This window comes from Canis lupus, chromosome 21 (assembly GCF_003254725.2).
Source record: "Canis lupus dingo isolate Sandy chromosome 21, ASM325472v2, whole genome shotgun sequence".
Classification (NCBI taxonomy): domain Eukaryota; kingdom Metazoa; phylum Chordata; class Mammalia; order Carnivora; family Canidae; genus Canis; species Canis lupus.
In genome coordinates, this window is record NC_064263.1 from 13,924,836 (window position 1) to 13,947,395 (window position 22,560).

At 39.8% G+C, this 22,560-nt stretch overlaps 2 protein-coding genes across 22 annotated transcripts in view; both read left to right on the forward strand.

Moving 5' to 3' along the window:
* Positions 1-1,200, forward strand: part of SYTL2 (synaptotagmin like 2) — a 117,206-nt gene extending 116,006 nt beyond the window's left edge. For all 21 annotated transcript variants that reach the window (XM_049098971.1, XM_049098973.1, XM_049098974.1 and 18 more), the window contains one exon: positions 138-1,200. In XM_049098971.1, coding sequence (XP_048954928.1) covers positions 138-283 — 146 coding nt within the window. In that variant the 3' untranslated portion in view covers positions 284-1,200. The remainder of the gene's footprint in view (positions 1-137) is intronic.
* Positions 1,201-5,683: 4,483 nt separating this feature from the next.
* Positions 5,684-8,283, forward strand: CCDC89 (coiled-coil domain containing 89). The gene has a single exon (XM_025419433.3). The coding sequence runs from the start codon at positions 5,817-5,819 to the stop codon at positions 6,927-6,929; it is 1,113 nt and encodes a 370-aa protein (XP_025275218.1). The 5' UTR covers positions 5,684-5,816; the 3' UTR covers positions 6,930-8,283.
* The last annotated feature ends 14,277 nt before the right edge of the window (positions 8,284-22,560 follow it).

Sequence of the window (22,560 nt, forward strand, 5' to 3'; positions counted from 1 at the left end):
CCAATGAACTATTCCTTTCTAAATGCAAAGCTTTCTTTCTTGCTTTTTTCCTTTTCTTTCTTTCTCTTTCTTTCTTTCTTTCTTTCTTTCTTTCTTTCTTTCTTTCTTTCTTTCTTTCTTTCTTTCTTTCTTTTCAGGTAAAAGCTATGGTACTGAAGTGGATTGGATGGACTCTACATCAGAAGAAGTTGCTCTCTGGGAAAAGATGGTAAATTCCCCCAACACTTGGATTGAAGCAACCCTGCCTCTCAGAATGCTGTTGATTGCCAAGATTTCAAAATGATCCCGAAGTTGACTGGCTCCTCCACTGAAAACTACTAAACAGGTAGAATCTGATCTTGAAAATCTGACTATATGGACAGATTCTCACCTGCTGCCTCTCACCACTAATGGATGCCACACAGCATGGTAAAGTCAACCTGCATGTGCCCAAGAGACTTAACTAATAATAAAATGTGTAACTTATTTGTGACTTCAACATTAAAGAAGATATTTGAGAAAGCTAGGAAAAGCAAACAGTTGCTGCTGCTTCAGAGAAAAAGCTGTCCCAAAACATTAAATATTGGGGTTTTTAACCAGCAAAATATTCTAGTTTGCCATTCTGTGTTTCACACCACCAACCCTGTGCTACAATTAGGAGGGCCAGCTACTCAATGGTTGGAAACCCTCATAGGAACTGAAAAATATGTAGTTTTTGGAAAAGAGGGACAGAAAAATGCTCCTATAAGGGGGAAAAAGGAAGAATATCAGTGATAATAAAGAATTTAACCCTAAGGAAACTATTTACTCTGCAATCTCTATTAAAATGTGGAATTACAGGTTAGGGCCATGAGACTGAATTTACTGCATGTATGTCTGCCTTTGAAAGTGCTTTTCTGTGTTCCCCTGTCAAAGTCTGAGATGTGCTTTGGTGCCACCCACTGGCTCATAGGTGGAATTCAGCTTTTGGCTTAATTTTCTCCTAAGATCCCAAGCCTGTGTTTTGTAATAGACTATATAAAAACAAACAAACCTTACATATACAAGATTCTGTTTTTCCTATAACCCTACTATATGAAATGAGCATGAGAGTGGTCACAGACATGCTTTGCAACAAAGTTTTAATTAGAATGTAAATTGCTAAACTGTACTTCCTATGTATGTATAATTTTCATAAAGTATTTTGTAAAAACCCTTAGAATAAATTATTACATGATTTAATTGTGTGGTCAAGTTAACCTGACTTCTTATTTTGAGTGAAATACTTTATGTCAGGAATCCTAAAATGTAAATTTTCTCACAAGGCTAATATTTCTTAAGTCTTTACTTGCAGCTCTGGACATCATTTCCTCTAAGTGAGAAGCTCTGGCTATGTTATTGAAAGTGGAATTTTTATTTTACAAAAGTAGTTGAAAAGCATTGAAGGTAGGTTAACATTTATTTTTGAAAAGTTTCCCACGGAGACATTTTCTGGATCATTTTTTTTTTCTGGATCATTTTAATATATAAAACATTACTCTTCCTTAGGACCCAACTTGGTTGTCTTTCTCAAAACAAGCACTAATTTAAACATAGGTCAGGGGGATCCTGGACATTCAGGAGTGTGAAACCTTACAATAAGTGTCTAGCAAATGTCATTGAAAAAGACTAGAAGGGCACGTGGTTGGCTCAGTCCATTAAGCATCTGCCTTCGGATCAGGTTATGATCTCAGGGTCCTGGGATCAAGCCCCCACGTTGGGCTCCCTGCTCAGCGAGGAGTCTGCTTCTTCCTCTCCTTCTGCCCCTTCTTTTGTGTGCTCTCTCTCTCTCTCAAATGAATGAATGAATGAATGAATGAATGAATGAATGAATGAATGAATAAATAAATAAATAAATAAATAAATAAAATTTTAAAAAAGACTAGAGTGCTTGCCTCCTCTAAAGATGTTAGAATCTTCTACCCACTTGCCAGTAAGAGTGGCTAACCTCAACAACACCCTTCCCACTCTCTCAAAGTCTTTTAGGGAGATGTGTAGTCCAGCTCCAGGTCCTGATTCTGTTCTGAGCACAGGGAGGGGCAAGATGAGCTGAGTGGAAGCACACCTCCCAGGCTGGCCAGGAATAGTGGCAGAAGTGCAAATCTTGTTCCAGCTCCTGCCACTTCATGGTACCAGCTTCTTTCTCAGCCCTTCTTTCAGTTATCTGCTCAGCCACCTTCCAGCATCCAGCTGGCTCTGAAACATGAGATTGGTTCTATGGTCTCCCCCTGGGACTGCGTGCCTCCTCCTATCCTCAGATCCCTGACCTTCAGAACATCAGAGTGACCAAGAGAACCACCTTTGGTATCAAAATGATTTGGGTTTGAATTCTGGCTCTGTCACTCTCTGGGTGACATGGAGTAGCTTGTTTAACCTCTCCATGCCTTCGTTTCTTTGTTTCCTGTAAAATAGAAAATGTAGATGATAATGCCTACCTCTCAAGAATATTGTTAGAGTTAAATGAGAGAAGATGTACAAATGCCTAGTACTTTTGTATAGAATAATTCTAAATAGTAGCTTCAAAAAAAAAAAAAAAAGACATCAAAAGACTCAACAAAGGCAATGGGAAGGGACTCTGGTCACCACCAGAGAGAGCACTGGCCTAGTTTTATGCCTTGGACTTCTGGGGAGGAAATACTGGATACTTTCAGGTTCAAAGGTATGTGGGGAGAAAATGGTAGAACGAGGACAACCACCATCCAGAGAGGAGCCTAAAAGCATTACTAAACTGCAAGTTCTTTGAGAAGACAGATGGTATCTAATTTATTTGTTTACTTAGCATCTTGCACTGTATTGTTGAGCAAATCAGTGAATGAATGTTGATTAGAGTCTTTTTTTTTTTTTGATTAGAGTCTTATGAGATTTTTAGACTTGACAAGTATTCATTCTGTGGACTTAGTTATTTAAAATAATTTTAACACATAAATGTAAAATATTTTTAATGTGGAAAATCTGTTTAGTCTACAAATACCATCGAGTATCCACTATGTACAAGGGACATAGAAGGGGGGGGGGGTAAGCATCCAGGAGCTCATCCCTCAAGAAACAACTGCTATTAACCACTTTGAGTATTTTCCCTGTCATCTTTTTTTTTACCTTAGGAAACATATTCTGTAAATTCACTTTACTACATCAGACAACCATATGTGGTAATCAGCAATACATTCAATATATATGTGACCTTTTATTTAAATGACGAGAAGTATTCTAATTTTCTAGTCACTTGTCTCAACTTCACAAGTTCCATTTCAGTATATGAGCTTGAAATCTAAGGAAAAGAAGAGAAATGAGGGGGAGAATACAAATAAATTTAATTCACATTTTTGAAGTCTTTGGAATCCACTTTCATAAAACCTCAGTATCCTATAATTGCAGCAGTTATTAAAATTTCAGCTCAGGAAATTTCCCCAGTCTTCCAACGTTGCTTTTCTTTTATAGACATGAGACTCTAGTCTTTGACATCCAAGTGAAAATCTGAAACCTTTTCCTGATCTGTTTTGCTTCTGGTGAAATCTGAAGCATTTGAAAATGCATCCAACATCTCTAATGACACCCAGGCTTTTTCCTTATCATCATGACTTGAGAGATTAAATCTCAACATCAGAAACAGTGTTTGTAGGAGTCATCAACCCTTCACTCTGTGCTTGAGTTTTCCCAGCAAGATCATTCTGAATTTTTCTTATCTTTTGTTTTGCAGTTCTTTCTAGCATAAATATTTTCATACCATCAAATTACTTATAAACATGATAATGTTTCGTGGCTGCATAACATTCTAAGAAAATATAATTTAACATTTTCTCTCTTGGGGATATTTAGGTTTCCAGCTTTTAGTTGTTATAAACAACTGCCATGAAAAGCTTTGAGCAAAACTTTCGGATTATTTCCCAAGCAAAACTCTCCCCAGAAGGGCAATCCATTAGTTCAAAAGTCATAAAAATGTTTGAAGTCCTCAATATGTATGAGAGTATGAGAGAGTACCTGTTTCACTATAGTCTCAACCATCCTGGGTAGTCCTAAAATAAGGGGGAAATTTAGCAAAATTAATAGATGAAATTATTTCTAGTTTTCAATAGCCATATCACCCCCTCATCTGTGAACTTAATTGTTCATTTCTCTTTTAAGATGTTAATACTTTATTGATTTGTTCAGGCTCTCTGCAAAAATATAAATCTATCATGTCATCTTTATGGTGGATATTTTTCCCAGTTTGAAATTTGCCTTCAACATTCATTCAACACACGTTTATCTAAGCCTTCCCAAAGTCCCAGGCACCTGTCAAGTATTAAGGATAGCACAGATGCAGCCCTTGCTCTTAACGATCTCAGGGTTTAGTAGGGGAAGGCAGGCAGGTGAGCAGTGAGTGCAGTAAGGCTATCACAGTTTCCATTAGAAGTATGAGCAGTCCATAGTGGACTTTTTTATGGCAGTAAAAGCGGTGAGTGGTCCATTCCACATGCAGGGGCCGGGAATGGCTTCACAGAAGAGATGCTTCTAAACCGACTGCTGTTGTGGAGTACATATGGAGAGCAACGAGGGCCAAGGTTGGAAGTCATTCCAGGTGAGGAGAACACCTGCAAACATGGCCAGAGAGCTGGTCGGTTAGGGGAGCTTCAGTGGCTGGGTTGGACTAGGGCATAAAAAGTCAGGTCCTGAGGAACAAGAGGCTGGAGAGACCCCAGAGCTCACAATTTTAAAAATTATAACTTTAAGTGTTCAGCAAAAATTAAGCTTTCCCTTACCTTTTATATAATATTTAAGCTAAGAAAGTCCTTTCTGACCCAGAGAGTTGTTTGTTTTTTTTAAAGATTTTATTTAGTCATGAGAGACACAGAGAGGCAGAGGCACAGACAGAGGGAGCAGCAGGCTCCCTGCGGGAAGCCATATGCCGGACTTGATCCCAGGACCCGGGATCATGATCTGAGCCAAAGGCAGATGCTCAACCACTGAGCCACCCAGCCACCCAGGTGCCCCTGACCCAGAGTTTTTATACTTGCCTTTATTTTCTTCTAGTTTCTATCTTTAACACTTGGATTTTATTTTACATGTTACACTGAACAGTCTAGTTCATCTGGAATTGGTATATGATGGTAAGCCTCCCTCGGATCTTTTTTCGGTTTTAATGTTTTTCATATCTACATTGTTCATTAAGCTGCTTTCTGTAATCTTATTTTGCCAATGGGTAAAAAACAGGGAATACTGAATAATAAGAGGGTTTCCCAGCAGAGGACAATGGTAAGGGAAACAAAGGAAATTCTCATCGGGGTTTGCTCTCTGAGCTGTGTTAAACACTGCAGGTGCAACTCACAGCCACTTAGGATCCTGGCTCTCACAGCAGCACTGCTACTTTGTTTTTATAGATTGCAGATTGTTAAGGAGCAAAGGTGTTTCCACAGACGGTAATTTATTCTCATGATCACTGAAGGGGCGAGAGGGAGGAAGCATATGTCACCGTCAGCCTGATTTGTTTACTCCTCCCAGAAATTAGGTAGAGTCAAGGTTTTTTTACGCCCTGAGCGGGCTGGAAACCTAGCGAGCTTGGCATCTCTTCCCTGCCCAGGACAGCCCGACACTGGGCTGGGAGCCAGAGCTGTGATTTGTTAGAAGGCAGGCAGAAGCAGAGCAGATTGGTTCTGGCCTCCCCCAGATCTGCCTGTTACTTCACGGCATTCCGATGACCCGCCCGCCAATCACAGGGCTCCTTGCTGGGAAAAGCAACTGCTGCGGGGAGCGCGGGGAGGCCCTAGCAACACGCCGAGGCTTTTGAATCCGCGGGGGAAACAGTGTGGGGTCAGCGGCTAGTGGAGGAGGCCTATGCGCTTATGCCTCAAGAAGAGAAGCCTCTCAGGATGGACCCTGCGCCCACTGAAGAGCCCTTAGAGAAGCAAAACAAAAAACTAGAAAAGCCGGAAGAGGAGATGGAGTTTAAGGAACTGGACGGTCTGAGGGAGGCCTTGGCAAACCTCCGGGGGCTGTCTGCGGAGGAGAAGAGCGAGAAGGCGATGCTTTGCTCCCGCATCCAAGAGCAGTCCCAGCTCATCTGCATCCTGAAGCGGAGGTCGGATGAGGCCCTGGAACGCTGCCAGATCCTGGAGCTGCTCAACACAGAGCTGGAGGAGAAGAGGATGCTGGAGGCCGAGCAGCTGAAGGCCAAGAGCCAGCATGCCCAGAAGCTGGAGGAACGCTTTATGACCCTGGCAGCCAACCACGAGTTGATGATACGCTTCAAGGACGAACACAAGAGTCAGAACGTCAAGCTCAGGGAGGAGAATGAGAAACTGAGGCTGGAGAACAGCAACCTGTTCAGTCAGGCTCTGAAGGACCAGGAGGCCAAAGTGTTGCAGCTCACTGCCCGCAGCGAGGCCCTCTCCAAGGAGCTGGAGACTCTGAAACAGAGGTGTGCTCAGGATGCCTGCCAGGCCCAGGCCAGAGAGAAGGAGCTGCTGGAGCTGCAGAATCAGCAGGCCTGCGCCCACACCAAGGAGACAGAGCAGCTGCGCAGCCAGCTGCAGAGCCTCCAGCAGCAGCAGCGGCAGGCGGTGGAGCAGATGGCAGAGGCAGAGCGGGCACACAGCAGCCTGAACCGGGAGCTGCAGGCCAGGCTGCAGACGGTCACCCGAGAGAAGGACGAGCTGTTGCAGCTGTCCATGGAGAGGGGCAGGGTGCTTCAGAACAAGCAAGCAGAGATCCGCCAGCTCGAGGAGAAGCTGGAGACAGCAGATGTGGCCAGGAGGCACGCGCTGGAGAGGTTTGAGCAAGAGGCAGTGGCCGTGGACAGCAACTTGAGAGTCCGGGAACTTCAGCGCAGGGTAGATGGGATCCAGAAGGCCTACGACGAACTCCGGCTGCAGTCTGAAGCCTTCAAAAAGCACAGCCTGGATCTTTTAAGCAAGGAGAGAGAACTCAACGCCAAACTCCGCCATCTCTTTCCATAGGAATCCTAGTTTCCTCTTTCCTCTCATTTAGAATTTAAATATTTGTGCCGTAGCATTGCAAGAGAAAAGTTGGTTTTCCATTTATTATACTTTCAAGCACAAAGGGTGATTCAAAGAAAAGCCACTTTACTGTGATGTTGTGGTTGTTACTATTGTAAGGGTAGCCCTAATCTTCAGTCCTACCACCTAAAATACACAAGATGTATCAGATTTCTTTCTGTGCCTTTGAAATCCTAAATTTGCTATCATTATCTTCATCTTCCTCCTAACTTATTCATTCTCAACCCAAGATATCTTCAAAAATCCTAATATTTTACATTAGCAGCTGTGAACTTAAGTGAATGAATCTTCAATGTGCAATGAGATGTACTATTGTGAAGACAGTTTTGCATAGCTCCCCCTTGTTGATAGACTTGTAGTCTCCCTTAGTTGAAAATATAAATTGTAACAGTTAATAGAACAATAAAATAGCATAGAGAGCTTGCAGAAGAAAGTGTCTGATTTTGCAACTGGCAAACAATTGCTTGCTTCACCTGCTTTACAGCAGTATCCTTTTGATCTTATTTTGCTTGCACTAGCTTGGAAAACAAGGATTGAAATCATTAAGGTCTTTATCAAAGTAGGCAAACTTTATTACAGTCATTCTATATGAGCAGTAAGATTCAAATAAGTGAAATCAACCAGTTTTCATTTTTCCTGCAAGCTTAGATCACTTTCCATTTTCTTGGGGTTTTTTTCCTTAATAAAAACAGGATTTAGAGATGCAGGGATGCAAGTATCAGTAGTTTCATTTAATACTGCATAGTATGCTAATAGACAAAGGGCCCCAACTTAGGGTAATAAGTCAGAGCAGACTGGGTATGATATATAAAGAAATGCATAGTGATTGTTTTGTTTCTATTAGCCTTATTTCCTTGCAATTAATTTTTTCTTTTTTATTTATTTATATTTAACTTTTTCCTTTTTAAAAAATCATCTAAATGAAATATATATGTATACTTACAGCATGTTTGTAGGAATAACTATGTAGATATATAAAAACATAATAGTTATTACATATATTTATAGAAAGTTCTTAAAGAGGCAGTTATAAAAATATACTGTGCTTCCTTATTTCCCTATTTTTAGTCAATATGTAAACATACCTTTCAAAATAGATTGTAATATAGTATTTTTCTTACCCATTTGGTGCCAAAGTTCCCAAGAGTTACCTAATAATTTGGATTTACTAACTTTACTTAGTATCTTTTTAACAAACAATTTTTGAGTGTCATTTTACCTTAGGCAGTTTTTAAAACCTATTTTTTCACAATCCTATAAGATTGTGGTATTAAATACAAATTCCAAGAAACCATGCTGTTGGCTTGAAAGGACTATTTACTTGCTCTTACACATTACCAAGAATCAGAATATAGGAGCTAATTTAATTATAGCTATCCCTTATTGAGCTCATACTATGTATCGTGGTGAAGCACTTTGAATGGCTTGTTTTACTTATTTAATCCACAGGATTAAATTACCATTTGAGAAGGTCATTATGTTTATTTCTATTTCAAAGAAGAGGAAACTGGGATTTGCCCAAGGCCACTTGATCACTGGGAGAACTGGGATTTTGATGACAACACCCCACTGAGTGCCAAGAATAAGCATGAAGAAGCATCCTTTCTGCCCTGTCAGAGCTCCCACACAGTCAAGTCTAGGGGCAAAAAGCAATTACGTACAATGTAATGTGTTTTCCCAAGAGCTTTATAAGATCACAGCAGGTAAATCACAGATACACACACAGCAGCTAACTCTGCCTGGGGTAAAGCTCAGGAAGGTAGAGAGGATTGAATGGCAGGGGTGACTAACACAGGAGTTGGTATGTAAGCTGGTTCTTAAAGAATTAGAATTTCACCAGTGTAAGAAAGGGAGAAAGGGGGCAGCCCCTGTGGCCCAGCGGTTTAGCGCCGCCTGCAGCCTGGGGTTGATCCTGGAGACCCGGGATCGAGTTGCACATGGGGCTTCCTGCATAGAGCCTGCTCCTCCCTCTGCCTGTGTCTCTGCCTCTCTCTCTGTCTCTATGAATAAATAAAATCTTAAAAAAAAAAAAAAAAAAAAAAAAAAAAGAAAGGTTTGAACAGAATGGAGTAGAAAGTCATAGAGTTAAAAATGTGTGTGTGTGTGTGTGTATACATATATATTATTTTGGGGGGACATAGTTGGAGGTTCAGAGAATCATGTCTACAGATAAGACTGGAAGAGTAAATTGTGGACAGAACACAGGGAGGCTTGAAAGTTGGGCAGACCCCTTATAAAAGGAGGAGAAAAGGGTGGAGGGGGCAAGCGAACAAACACAGCCACACAGATCAGCCCTCTTTTCCCAGCCGGGTTTGGGCGTCTTTGCATGAGGCCTGGTGCGCATGCGTGCCAGCATCCGTTTCTTTCCACCACCATCCCCACCAGCCCTTTGTGCCTGTCCAACCTCCACCCTCAAGCCCAACAAGTTGCCCGGAGGTGGTGTAATTTGCTGAAATTTTGTGCCCAATCTCTGCGGAAGCAGCAACTCCTGGGCAGAGGCAAGGTGGGAATCGGAAATAGGCGTCCTGGTATCGAAGAGTGGCTTAGTAGAGGGCTTAGCCCATGATACCCTCTTTAGGTGGGGAAGGGTGCATCTAGAAGAGTGCAGAGAGGTGGGTAAGGTAGGGGCACAGGGACGTATGTCCCCTAGAACATGGGCTCAAAGAAGGGGTCTCATGTGCCCAGGTCTGAGGACAGTATTGTTCAGTCATGCTAAGGCATTTGTATTAGGTTGTACAATATGAAATTGCCACTTTATGGGTAATCAGTGATTAGCTATTGACTATTTCCTGATCATTCTAATACCCTTTTGAAATATAGTAAAAGGAAAGTGAGTAATCAGAAGAGAGGGTCAAAGATGGATGTCTACAGAATTGAATCAAACAGCCTAATGTGGAGAACAAAGGTAAAAGAAATGTAGGAAAAATTAAACTTCCTTACAACTTAGAGCCATTGACAAGTACTTGGAACAAGGAGAGTAAGTTTCTTCCAGGAACTCAACTGCCTCAATACTTTGCTAGAGGCAAAGGTAACCTTAGCTGGAAATTAGCCTGACCTCCAGGATCCTTTAAGTCTTCTTTAACATATAAAAAAATCCCTTTGGAAACTTCCTTTATATCCACCACCAAGATATATGTTAGCAATCATCCTCCAAACATATAGTCCACTGATAAACATCTGAAGGATCTCATGATTAAGATTTTATTTGAAAAAAAGAAAAAGATTTTATTTGACAGTAGTGAATGACATTATCCTAACAGCAGCTAGTCCTGCAAGGTCCTGGAAGCCTTGCTTCCAAATTTCTTACAGACTTAAGATCTCTAATGCATTCCCAACTTAAAAATATATAATCAGTCTCTTCCCACAATCCCACTGCAGATTTTGCCCACAGATCCTGTCCCCGTGATTTAATAAAACCACCTATTTTGCACCAAAGACGTCTCAAGAATCCTTGACCGTTCCCAAACCCCAACATTTCACACCAGAGCCCAAAATATGGAATAATAATGTAAGAAGAATGTGAACCTATCATGTGTCAAATGCTTTTCATTTCAGCCACATACTAGGTCTTCAAAGAAAGTTCATTTATCACTGTTAACAGATGAAAAAAGTGAGATTCAGGGAGGGACTTGTCCAAAGCCAGGGAGCTTTGCTTGGGGTGGGGTGGGGGAGGAGAAAGGTTTGAACTCCACTCTCTGTAGCAGGGCCAGCCTCATAGGTATGTCACTTGCATGGTGGCCCCACATTTGGTTTAGTGCTCTGCTGTCACTGTCTAGAGAGAGCGAGCGTGTGATTGGGAGTGGGGGAGGGGCAGAGGGAGAGAGTGAAAATCCAAAGTAGGCTCCATGCCCAATATGGAACCTGACATGGGTCTTGATCTCATGATCCTGAGATCATGACCTGAGCTGAAATCAAGGATCAGAGGTTTAACTGAGCCACCCAAGTACCCCAAGATTCTTATGAAATCTTTGTGACAAGGAGTTACACGTCCTCCTTTTGCACTGGGCATGGCAATTTATGTGGCTGAGCCTGTTTTCTGGCTCAAATTTCCATGCTTTCCCCTACTATACGAACTACCTTCTCACCAGCCTCAGAAAACGATTTTTTTTTTCCCTCTGCTCCATAGCACTTTGCATTCAACTGTTTCAGTGCTTATCTTGTATCTCATCTGTGACCCACAGCCAGATTGAGGATGAGCAACCAGTTTAGTTATTGTGGTATGCGGATCTGTAAAATGACGCTTATCACAGGAACAAATTACAAAAGTATAAAGTGGCCGCCTCCGAAATACTGCCCTTGAGGGGAAATTTGGAAAACAACAAAACTCCTTTCTAAGGCAGATCTGTAATGCTAGTGAATTTTTCTGTAACATCCACAAGCACTAACCCTAAACAAAGCCAGCAGAACAGAGATTTTAAAACCAATGTGTGAATAGTGCTGTGTACATAGTATGATCTTTTGTATTACATTTTTGTAATTCCCTCAATGTGCCTCTAAGGAACTTGTCTAGTTCAAAAAAAAAAAAATCATGATAGCTAGAAAAGGAAGGAGAGCTAGTGAAAAAGTGAACTGACTGGGTTTATGTTTTCACAAATACTGGCTCTGCTTCAGTTAGTGAACACTCAGGTTAATTTGTTTATAGTAAAGTATTAATAGAAAATCTACTTCTTCCCGACTCTGCTATATTAAACATTTACTTGTTTGTTTGTTTGTTTATTTATGAGATAGAGAGGGACAGAGTGGGAGAGCACAAGCCCTGGAGAGGGAGAAGCAGGCTACCCATCCAGCTGGAAGCCCCAGGTGGGGCTTGATCCCAGGACCCTGGGATCGTGACCTGAGCCAAAGGCAGCCTCTTAATCAACTGAGCCACCTGAATGCCCCTATTTATTTTTTAAGTAACCTCCACTCCCAGCATGGAACCCAACATGGTGCTTGAATTCATGACCCTGAGATCAAGAGTAGATGTTCAGCCGACTGAGCCACCCAAATGCCACAAGTTAAATAGTTATTTAAGAATAGTGTTGGAGGGAGTACCTGCCTGGGTGCTTGCTGTTCTATCCAGTCCCTGTTGACCTAGATACCTGTGGATGGAGAGGGATAGGTGCTGGGTAGGCCATCAACAGTGCCTGCTGTACCACATCTACTTAGACTAACCGAACCTTTTCAGGCAGGGATTCTTTTTTTATCCTGCCCTCCTAAACAAAGTTGGCATTTTAGGGAGGTGGCCTTTTCTTTCCTTTCCTTTCCTTTCCTCTCCTCTCCTCTCCTCTCCTCTCCTCTCCTCTCCTCTCCTTTTCCTTTTCTTTTCTTTTCTTTTTTTAAGATTTTTATTTATTCATGAGAGACATAGAGATAGAAAGAGAGAGAGGCAGAGACAGGCAGAGACACAGGCAGAGGGAGAAGCAGGCTCCATGCAGGGGGGCCCGATATGGGACTCGATCCCAGGTCTCCAGGATCAGGCCCTTGGCTGAAGGCGGCGCTAAACCACTGAGCCACCCGGGGTGCCCGGAGGTGGCTTTTCTAATCATTTGTCCATCTCCCTAGAGACAAGCTGGATATTATTTTCCAAAGAGGAAAAACATCTAATAAAATTTAAGAACCTAAGGCTGTACAGATGTGTCTCCCTACCTGATGTTCTCACTAAATCTTCTGTTTATCTCACTTGAAAAAAACTAATCCAAGAAGAATTTTCCCTGGGACAGATCTTCCTGGTCATTCATTACACATTCAATTGACCACAGTGTCCCCTTCCTCAACCACCTCACTCCTCAGTTCTACAAAGGGACTTGTCTTAGCTATTTGCCAGACTATGCCTATTGAATGCTCTAATCCACTCATATTTGTACTCGTCTAAAATAATCTTCCCTTTCATGTTAGAGATTGCTCATTACAGCATTGTTTGCAATAGCAAAAGATCAGAAATAGTTTAAATACCATCAATAAGGCACTGGTTAAATAAAAGGTAGGCCCTTCATACTTTGGAATACATTGCAAATATATAAAAAAGAAAAGAAAAATGAAATCCTATGTATGAGCACGGAAATATCTCCAGGATACATTTAGGGGTAAAAAAACCAAATGGTGCAGAATAATATCTGTAGTATATGATCTTCTATATAAGGTGCAGAAAGGAATAAGAATGCAAACATATATTTGCTCCCATCTGCTTAAGTAAATATCGAAAATAAGAAATATTAATAAAAGCAGTTATCAGTGGTATGGAGGGGGACTGGGACAGTGAGGAATAGGACTGGGAAGGAAACTCAGTGTATACCATTTTATATATTTTGACTTTTGAGCCATCTGAGTGTATTACCTATTCAAAAAGACAATACAATTAAAAACAAAGAATCTCCCATGTAACTTTTAACTTCCTAGTAAGCTCTATTTCGGTGTAGTTGACTCAAAAAGCCTGCAGATTTTTCTTTCTCCAAGAATTAAGTAGACAAGACATATTTTATATAGAGCCAAATATGGCCTGACAGATCTAGGTCAGGCCATTCGGCTGAAAGCTGCTGCTTTCACAAATGTTCAACAACATACGGCTAATGACAATTTCTTTTTCTACCCTGCATGTCTCCTAAAGATTACTATTTCTCTCCTGAATTTAAAATTTGAATGTATTTTCTCATGGATTTTCATATGTCTGTGTGAGACAAGAATTTTAGATATTAGCCTATTTTCTATTTTAAAGTTTTTAGTCTGGTTTTCATTGTGCCAGACAAACAAGAGATGGTAGAGAAAATCTGATTTTTCCATTTTAATAAGTTATTAATCTAATGTACCTCATTAATTTAACAAATATTTACTGAGGGCCTTTTATTGGCCAGGTACTGTTCTAAGTACCTGGACACAATGTAAGACAGAGACGGGCACTGAGGGGGGCACTTGACGGGATGAGCACTTGGTGTTGGCAAATCGAATTCCAATAAAAAAATATACAGGGCAGCCCAGGTGGCTGAGCAGTTTAGCGCTGCCTTCAGCCCTGGGCGTGATCCTGGAGACCCAGGATCAAGTCCCACGTCAGGCTTCCTGCATGGAGCCTGCTTCTCCCTCTGCCTGTGTCTCTGCCTCTCTCTCTGTATCTCTCATGAATGAGTAAATAAAATCGTTTAAAAAAATACAAAAAATAAATTAATTAAAAAAAAAAAGAGAGACCTTATCCTCACTGATTTTGCCTCCTAGTGGGTGAGGAAAATGCTGAAGGATAGGACAAGGGAGTGCATAGCAGAGTTTGCCAACGTAAGTAGAAGAGGTTAGGACAGCTGGTGGCAGTTAAGCTAAAGCCTATTGAATGTGTAAGAATTGCACACTGAAGAGATGAGGAAAATACAAGAGTACAGTAGCTTGACAGCCTTCATAGTACTTTCTGTTCCTGGTAAGAAACTGCCTTTCAGGGGCACCTGGGTGGCTTAGTCAGTTAAATGTCTGGCTTTGGCTCAGGTCAAGATCTCAGGGTCCTGGGATTGAACCCCACATCTGGCTCTTGGCTCAATGGGGAGCCTGCTTCTTATCCTCCCTCTGCTCATGCTCTCTCTCAAATAAATAAAATCTTTTAAAAAGAAAAAGAAAGAAACTGCCCTTCCTAGTAGTCACACCATCCAAAGCTGCAGGCTAAGCAGGCACAGTAGACTCTTACCAGAGACTCTGTGGCCAGATTAATCTCATTATACTCCTATCCATGTTTACCTCGGTCCCTGTCAGAGGTCTGAGCCTTCATAATCCAGCTCAGTCCTCGCCCCGCCCCTATCCCCATTCAAATCCTTCCACTAGATCTTTTGAAAACCTAGATCTGTGATCAGCAAACAACCACACTATTAGTGTAGTGAGTGGAGGAGTGCACTGGCATCAGACTGTCTGGATTCAAATCCCATCACTTACTGGGGGGACTTTGTACTGAAAGCTGAAACTTTCAGTGAGTGAGACAAATGACCAGAAGATGGCATGAATTTCACATTGGTGTAACCCTAGAGAGAAAAGAATCATCCAAATCTAGAAAACAGCTTTTTAAATGAATATCCTTATAGGCGATATTCTGAGGAGAAATAGAATCAAAACGACATCTTAGCAAATGTTATTTATTAGGTTTATGGTTAGCTGTAATATTGGCATTATTTTAAAACTATTATATTTTAAAACCATTTTGAAGCTATATCATATAAGAGATATGTATAATGTGTATGAGAGAGAATGAGACAGAGAAGCTAAAGCAAAACTAATTATTTTGTGTTGCTATGGACAAAATTTTCAGTGTAAAAATTAAGATACCAAAAAGCAAAGTATTTGATATTAAATTTGAATTAAAAATATCAGTATTTTTCTTTAAAAAAAATACACATATCCCAGCTCTGTCAACTGAAAGGCCTAAATTCAGCGACAATTTGGTATGACCATCCCTCAGGCCCACTTTGCAACCTCCAAAAACTATTTTCCATTAAAAGGAAGAAGGACTCTTTGGAAAAAGGGCTAATTCCAGATCTGGAGGTGGAAATGTACACAATGAACCTGATATGATTAGTTGTATCAAAAAGCAAATCAACTGTCAACCACTAACAGTTCTCTTAACAAGACATGAGAACCAAGTTGGAGAGATTCCCAATGGCTAAAGATGAGTAATTGGAGTACAAAAATAACTGCAATTAAGTGAAACAAACTAAATATTTTAAAATCTATGAGTTCATTATGATACACCCAAAAGACAAACAACAATAATGAAAACAACAAGCGCAAAGCTCATTTGTCACTAACCGAAAAGTAGCTATTAAAAGGGATTATCTTACTTTTCCTGTTCCCTGTATATTAGGGTGACAATATGGCCCATATGTGCTGAGATGAAGTTGTTTTTCACAGAACTGCAGGTAATTAAAGAAATAAAAGAATTTAAGAGGCATTATTTTGTAACCCCTAGGGAAATAATTTAGTCAGGTATTGATCATCATTAGACAAAACTATTAGGAGAAAGGTTAAGGGACAATTTTACAATGGAGGAGGAATTAGTGTCACCATTTGAAAACATCCGTCATTCTTAGTATTACTAAAAACAGGATAGGGGCGTGGGGGTGAATGGGTGACGGGCACTGAGGGGGGCACTTGACGGGATGAGCACTGGGTGTTATTCTGTATGTTGGCAAATTGAACACCAATAAAAAATAAATTTATTATAAAAAAAACAGGATAGTTAAACATTCACATGTCATAGGATGCATCATGAAGAGTGGTGCCTTCTAGGAAATATTCTGGCCATAAATGTTGAACCTGAAGTGAACTAACCCTTGAAAACTAATTTCTCGCTTACAGGATGGATGGGGCTAATGAAGAAAAGTAAAATGGCACCATAAGAAAGCAAACAAACAAATCTAGAATATGGGACATTCAACAAAAACAAATGGCTTGGTTTCTTCAGTCAAATGGCACTGGGGATAAAAGATAGAAGGGACGCTGCCCTAGATGAAAAGAGATTTAAAGACATACAAGCAAATGGAATCTATAGAATTGTTTGGATCCTGAATCAATCAAGTCATCTGTAGATAGAAATTTGTGGAATAACTGAATAGTGACTGGGTTCAAATGATACCAAGAAATCCATAATAATACTACTGGTTACAACCATGACATTGTTGTCGTAGGGAAAAAAAAATGACCTTACAGTTAAAAATGCATACTGACACATGTAAGGATAAAATGACATGATTTCTAGAATTTTTACCTCACAGTACTTGAGCAAAACAAGGCAGGGAGATTAAGCAAGTATGGCAAAATCTTGATAATGCTTACATCTGGAGGAGAAGTATATTGAGATTCATTATTTTCTTTTGTGTATGACTGCAAATTTTCAATACTCAAAAAATTAAATTGAAAAAGAGCTGAGGTTTCTGAAGGAAGGAAGAAGAGAAATAACTTGGAATTGGCAATGGGAAACTAGGGCAGCTCAGCCAAGTTCTGGCTCTGGGGTTCCTGGGGTGAGAGATGAGAAATGGAGTTCTTCCTATTAGAGCATGAAAAGTGCTGCTTTTGCCCTTCCAAATCTCTAATCCTGAAACTTCTACACCTGTTGTCCCTTCCCCTAAAAGCAGTAATTCTCAACTTCAGTTGCTTGATTAGTTGGGAGACATACCAGATTAGTCCACAATAGTGTAATTTTCATTCATTTGCATTCAGAAATGCTTTCTTGAGTAGAAAACAAAGGAATGGAAATATAGCGAGCACACTGGGAATTGCACATAATCCATGCAAATATGCAGTGCTTGTAAACATAATCCTACAGTGGTCAAACACTGTCAATCCCTGAGTCTTCAATTTTCACTCAGTAAAACCTTCTCATGGTCTTATGAAGATTATACTTCATGGGTGAATAGGCAAACTAGATTAAAATGAGCATTCTGGCCTCTGTCGCACTATGCTCCAACTCTGATTTCCCTGCATTTGCTACCATCTCTGCTCCAATCCTCTGCTATAGAAAATCCAATAAATGCACGTATTGGTCCTGAAGTACCACAAAGTCCTGGTCTTTGTAGAGGACTTGATAGATTGGTAGTTGTTATCTATTTCAATCCCTCTTTTGATGTGTTTTCTCCATATTACAAAAATAGGAAAGCTGAAACAAAAGAAACACAGAAGCAAACTATATTTGCCAGACTCTTCTGCAGTTATATTAGGAAGATGCAGATAAGGCACAGGCCCTTTCCCCCTGTTTTCTTTGGCTGTTGTTGCTGCCAAACATATTCTTGGAAACACTGTGTTTTTCTGCAACAGCATCCTTATATTCATTTACTAGTTTTATGGGATATGGTAGTCAGCCCCCAAGATAGCACCTAATGGTTCTTGTCTCCCAGTATTCAATCCTTGTGTGGTCTTCAGAGTGAGTAAGGTCTGACACTGTGAACAATAGAATATTACAGAAGTGAACATATGTGACTTCTAAGACCAGGCCATAAAAGACATTGCAGCTGCTTCCTTGATGTCTTGGATCATTCACTCTGGTGGAAGCCAGCCATCATGTAGCGTAGACATTCACGCAACCCATAAAGAGGCCCATATGGAAGAGGAGCTGAAGCTTCCTCTAGCCATCTTGAAGGTGGATCTCTAGCCCCAGTCAAGCCCACAGATGACTGCATCCCCAGCCAAAATATGATTGAATTCCACGAAAATTCCAGAGCCAGACTGGGTAGCCAAATCACTTGAAAATTTCTGACCAATAAGAACTTCAAGAGAAAATAAATGCTTATTGTGGGTTTAAGCCACAACAATAAACAAATATTTGTTGTTGTTTTTAGATTTTGGGTAATGTGTTAGCCCACAATAAATAATACATGGGGTTGAGAGTTTGGGCAGTAGCCGTGCACTTGGGAGCTAAATTCCAGTTTTCTATTTTACCATGTTCCCAATTGGGGCAGAGATACCAGGTCCCTATCAGGCCTGTTTGGCCACTTTGTACTGAGAGGCATTCTTGATCTCCCAGCCTAGTGCCCATTCCTCCAGTCCTTCCAATGACTATAAGCACGCATTCTCTGTATTAGAAACTTTTCTGCTTAAAATAGCCAGATTGGTTTCTCTTTCCTGCAACTGAGCTTAACCTAATAAAAAAAAAAATACCCATTTGAAATTAACAGGGGCGCCTGGGTGACTAAGTGGTTGAGCATCTGCCTTTGGCTCCTGTTGTGATCCCTGCAGGGAGCCTGCTTTTCCCTCTGCCTGTGTCTCTGCCTCTTTCTCTGTATCTCTCATGAATAAATGAATAAATGAATAAATGAATGAATGAATAAATAAATAAATAAATAAATAAATAAATAAAGCCTTTAAAAAAATTAACAGCGAGACACCAGAGACATTTCCTGTTAAAGTCAGAAATAAGACAAGAAAGTTGGCTATTGACAGTATTATTTAACATCAAGGTGGAAGAACTATTTCATTATGTCAAGATAATGAAAAGTATTGCAGAGGAGGAGGCAAAATTGTCATTATATAAAATAAGGTGATATAATTGTCTACCAGGAAAATTTGAATGACTAAGCTGAAAATAAAAACTGTTAAGAAAGTTCAGTGGAATAATCAGTAAACAATTTAACAAAAGAAAGATCAAAAGCTTTCCTATGCAACAATAATCATTTGGAAAATATAAAAGAAGAAATAATCCAGCCCAGGAGCAAAAAATGCATCATATAACTTGGAAAAATAAACTAATAAATTTAGTGCAATTTCCATGAAAATTCCATCTCTTTTTGAACTTGGAAAATTTTATAAAGTTTTCTGGAAGTTTCTTTCTCTTTTTATTCTTCTATATACCGTAGGTCATATTTATTTTTGCCCCTTGCAGAATCATTTTCATTTAGTTGAGCTTTATGTTAGGCCTTCAGCTGAAACTGGAGATCTTCTTTATTTATTTATTCAACAAATATTTATTGAAGCCTAAGCTGTGGCAGGTACTGTTCTGGATATTTGGGATCTATCTGTGTCCAACTTTTCTGGAACTAGCTTTCTATCCCTCTAAGAAACAACCATATAAACGTAGCTATTCATTGAGACTATTTGCTACTTTGCAGAGTACACTAGGGAGAAGTTTCTTAAGACCTACCAACTAGAAAAGTGGCTATGGAATTTATCATATAAAGTCTACTTATGAGCAAAGGAAAGTTTCTCCTTTTGATTTGCCAGGGAAGTTCTACTTGAGGAACTGTAAGATTGTATGTCTATTGTATTCCAATGCAAACTTTCACCCCCTTTTGGAATGTCTTGTCTTCCTATTTCATCTATATTTTCGCTGGCCTTACTATTAAAAATTTTGAATTTTTTTGTTTCATTGTATGAAACAATGTACGTATGAACTGCTTCGAATATCAAATACCCTGTGGGAGTAGAGGAACTAGATAACACCAAGGGGAAACAGACATCCAGAATGTGGTGCGTTTTTTAAGACAACTGCCTTTGTCTCTTCAAAAAAACAATATTAAGAAAAGCTAAAAGGTAGAAGGGACAATTCTAGATTGAGAAATAGGGAAAAAAACTTTACAAAAACATAACTGAATGCAATAAGTAACCCTTGATTGGATCCTGGCTCAAAAGAAAGTATCTACTATAAAAGATTATTTTGAAGGAAGCTGAGGAAATTTGAATATGGCATGGATAATAGATAATATTAGTAAATGTTAATTTTCTCAAGACCTAATAATAGTGTTATGATTATGAAAGAGAATGTTCTTATTCTTAGAGATACATACTTAAGTATGTTGGAGTGATGTATCCTGTCTGCAACCTTAGGATGATTCAGCAAAAAAAAAAAGTATATATAATTTTTACAAACATTTTTATATGGCAAATGTTAATTGTTGAATTGTTTGGTCTGCGTATTGGGTAGTATTAGAGTGGAAACTATTCTGTGAAATATTTGGAAAATTTTAAAATTGATATATATTTTTCTATTGTGCACAGATAAAAGACATAAAACTGTGGTTATCAAAAACATTTGAATATTTCAGTGAAGCAATTTCCTATGCAGTAAAGCTTCTAAAGAAAGAGATTGGGGAAAGGAAAAAAAAAAAAAGAGCGAGACGGGGGCAGCCCGGGTGACTCAGCGGTTTAAGCGCCACCTTCAGCCCAGGGTGTGATTCTGAAGACGTGGGATCGAGTTCCACGTCAGACTCCCTGCATGGAGCCTGCTTCTCCCTCTGCCTGTGTCTCTGCCTCTCCCTCTCTCTCTCTGTGTGTGTGTGTGTGTGTCTCATGAATAAATAAATAAAATCTTAAAAGAAAAGAAAGAGATTGATACTTAAATTTTCTATGGGGATTAAATTTAGAGACTCTATTATGGTCCAACTATCACTAGAACCACTATAGGTGTTTGCTAGAATTTTGATGTTCAACGTTACAGAGATCTGCAGAACTATCTCTGGGTAATTTACTTATTCATTACTCTCTGAGTAGTATTTTCATACATCTGATTTTGGGAATCATTATCTTTGATTTCATATTCTGCATTTATACTCCCTAACACATTCTTCTCAAATGGTAATTTTCTTATGCAAGCCATTAGAAATTGTTGTAGATACTATTGTAGTTAAATTTAGAAAATATGCTTCAGGACAGCCTGGGTGGCTCAGCGGTTTAGCGCCGCCTCCATCCCAGGGCCTGATCCTGGAGACCCAGGATCAAGTCTCACATGGGGCTCCCTGCATGGAGCCTGCTTCTCCCTCTGCCTGTGTCTCTGCCTCTCTCTCTCTCCCTCTGTGTGTCTGTCATGAATAAATAAATAAAATCTTAAAAAAAAAAAAAAGAAAATATGCTTTAAATATTTTTAAAATGAATCAATAAAACCTTATGTTAAAACTTTTTCAAAGAATTATATACTCTACCAGATGGAGATGTATCTCTCTTGTTAAATTTTAGTATGGAAAGAGACCACAACATTGTCACAAGAGTGTATATGTAGACTTAAGAGGGAAAAACTTCTGAAATTCCTAAAGAACTTGGAAGAAATTTAGTTGAAACCTTAGTGTTCTAATGAGAAGAGTTTGCCTCTGTAATGTAGCCCATGTCAATATCTACTTTTAAAACTAGAATTTGTTTTGATTTCAAGTAAAGTCGATGTCAAAGAAAATATGATCCTGAAACACTGACCAGAATAAGTAAAATATAAAATGTAAACAAAAACATTTAAAAACATTTAAAAACTAAGCACATTCATAAAATTGCCAACACAACAGAGAAAAGAATGCAAGAGGGCTGTTCAACCCCACCACAGGGATTTTCAGAGTACTGTTTTTAACCAGATAGATGAAAAACAGCAACAAAATCAGGCTCATTCAGGAAAAACCAGAAAATACTCTATTTGGAAACTGGTAGTAGTCCTTTTCAGGAAAAAAAAAAAAAAATCTGTCAGTTTCATGAACCCCCGGATAAAACAAACAGGAAAAAAATCACACACACGATTCACTCAACAAAACGTCCTCTGTTAACACAACCAGCAGTGCAACCATCACTAAAACCGTGAGGTAGTGATAGTACAAAAACACTGACACACGTGTGAACCCACACATGCTCACATTCACGCCCACTACAGAACACACACAGGAAGTGGGTTTGCAACCTCTTTAAAGACAAGGACAAAACCTTTTTGTTTGTTTAGAAAATGCATAGAAATGGCTTAGACATTTTAATTAAATTATTATAATAAAAACTTGAAAAAATCAAATCACGTACGAATGACTCATTTCCCTCTTTTCCCCCCCTACTGCTCTGTGTTTGAGTGAAAGGCTCTTGTGTAACAAACGGAAGGGAAAGGAGCAACTTCAAGCGGTGTCTGATCAGCCGTCATGAAATTCCAGGGAAACGCAGGAGAGCTTTAAGGTTATTCATAAATCTGGTGTGGCGAAGACCGAGTCTGTGCGAGAGTGGTTTCACTGGAAGTGGAAGTTTGAACACGGAGGCTTGAGAAGCGAGGGCGGAGAGAGTAGACCACTTATCAATAACCTCGGGATTTGTTATTCTTGCCGCTTGCGGACTATGACATCACTGAAATTCTGCAACTACTCCCGCTGAGACCTCACTGAACTCTCGCGATACTAGAGCCCAGGGGCGC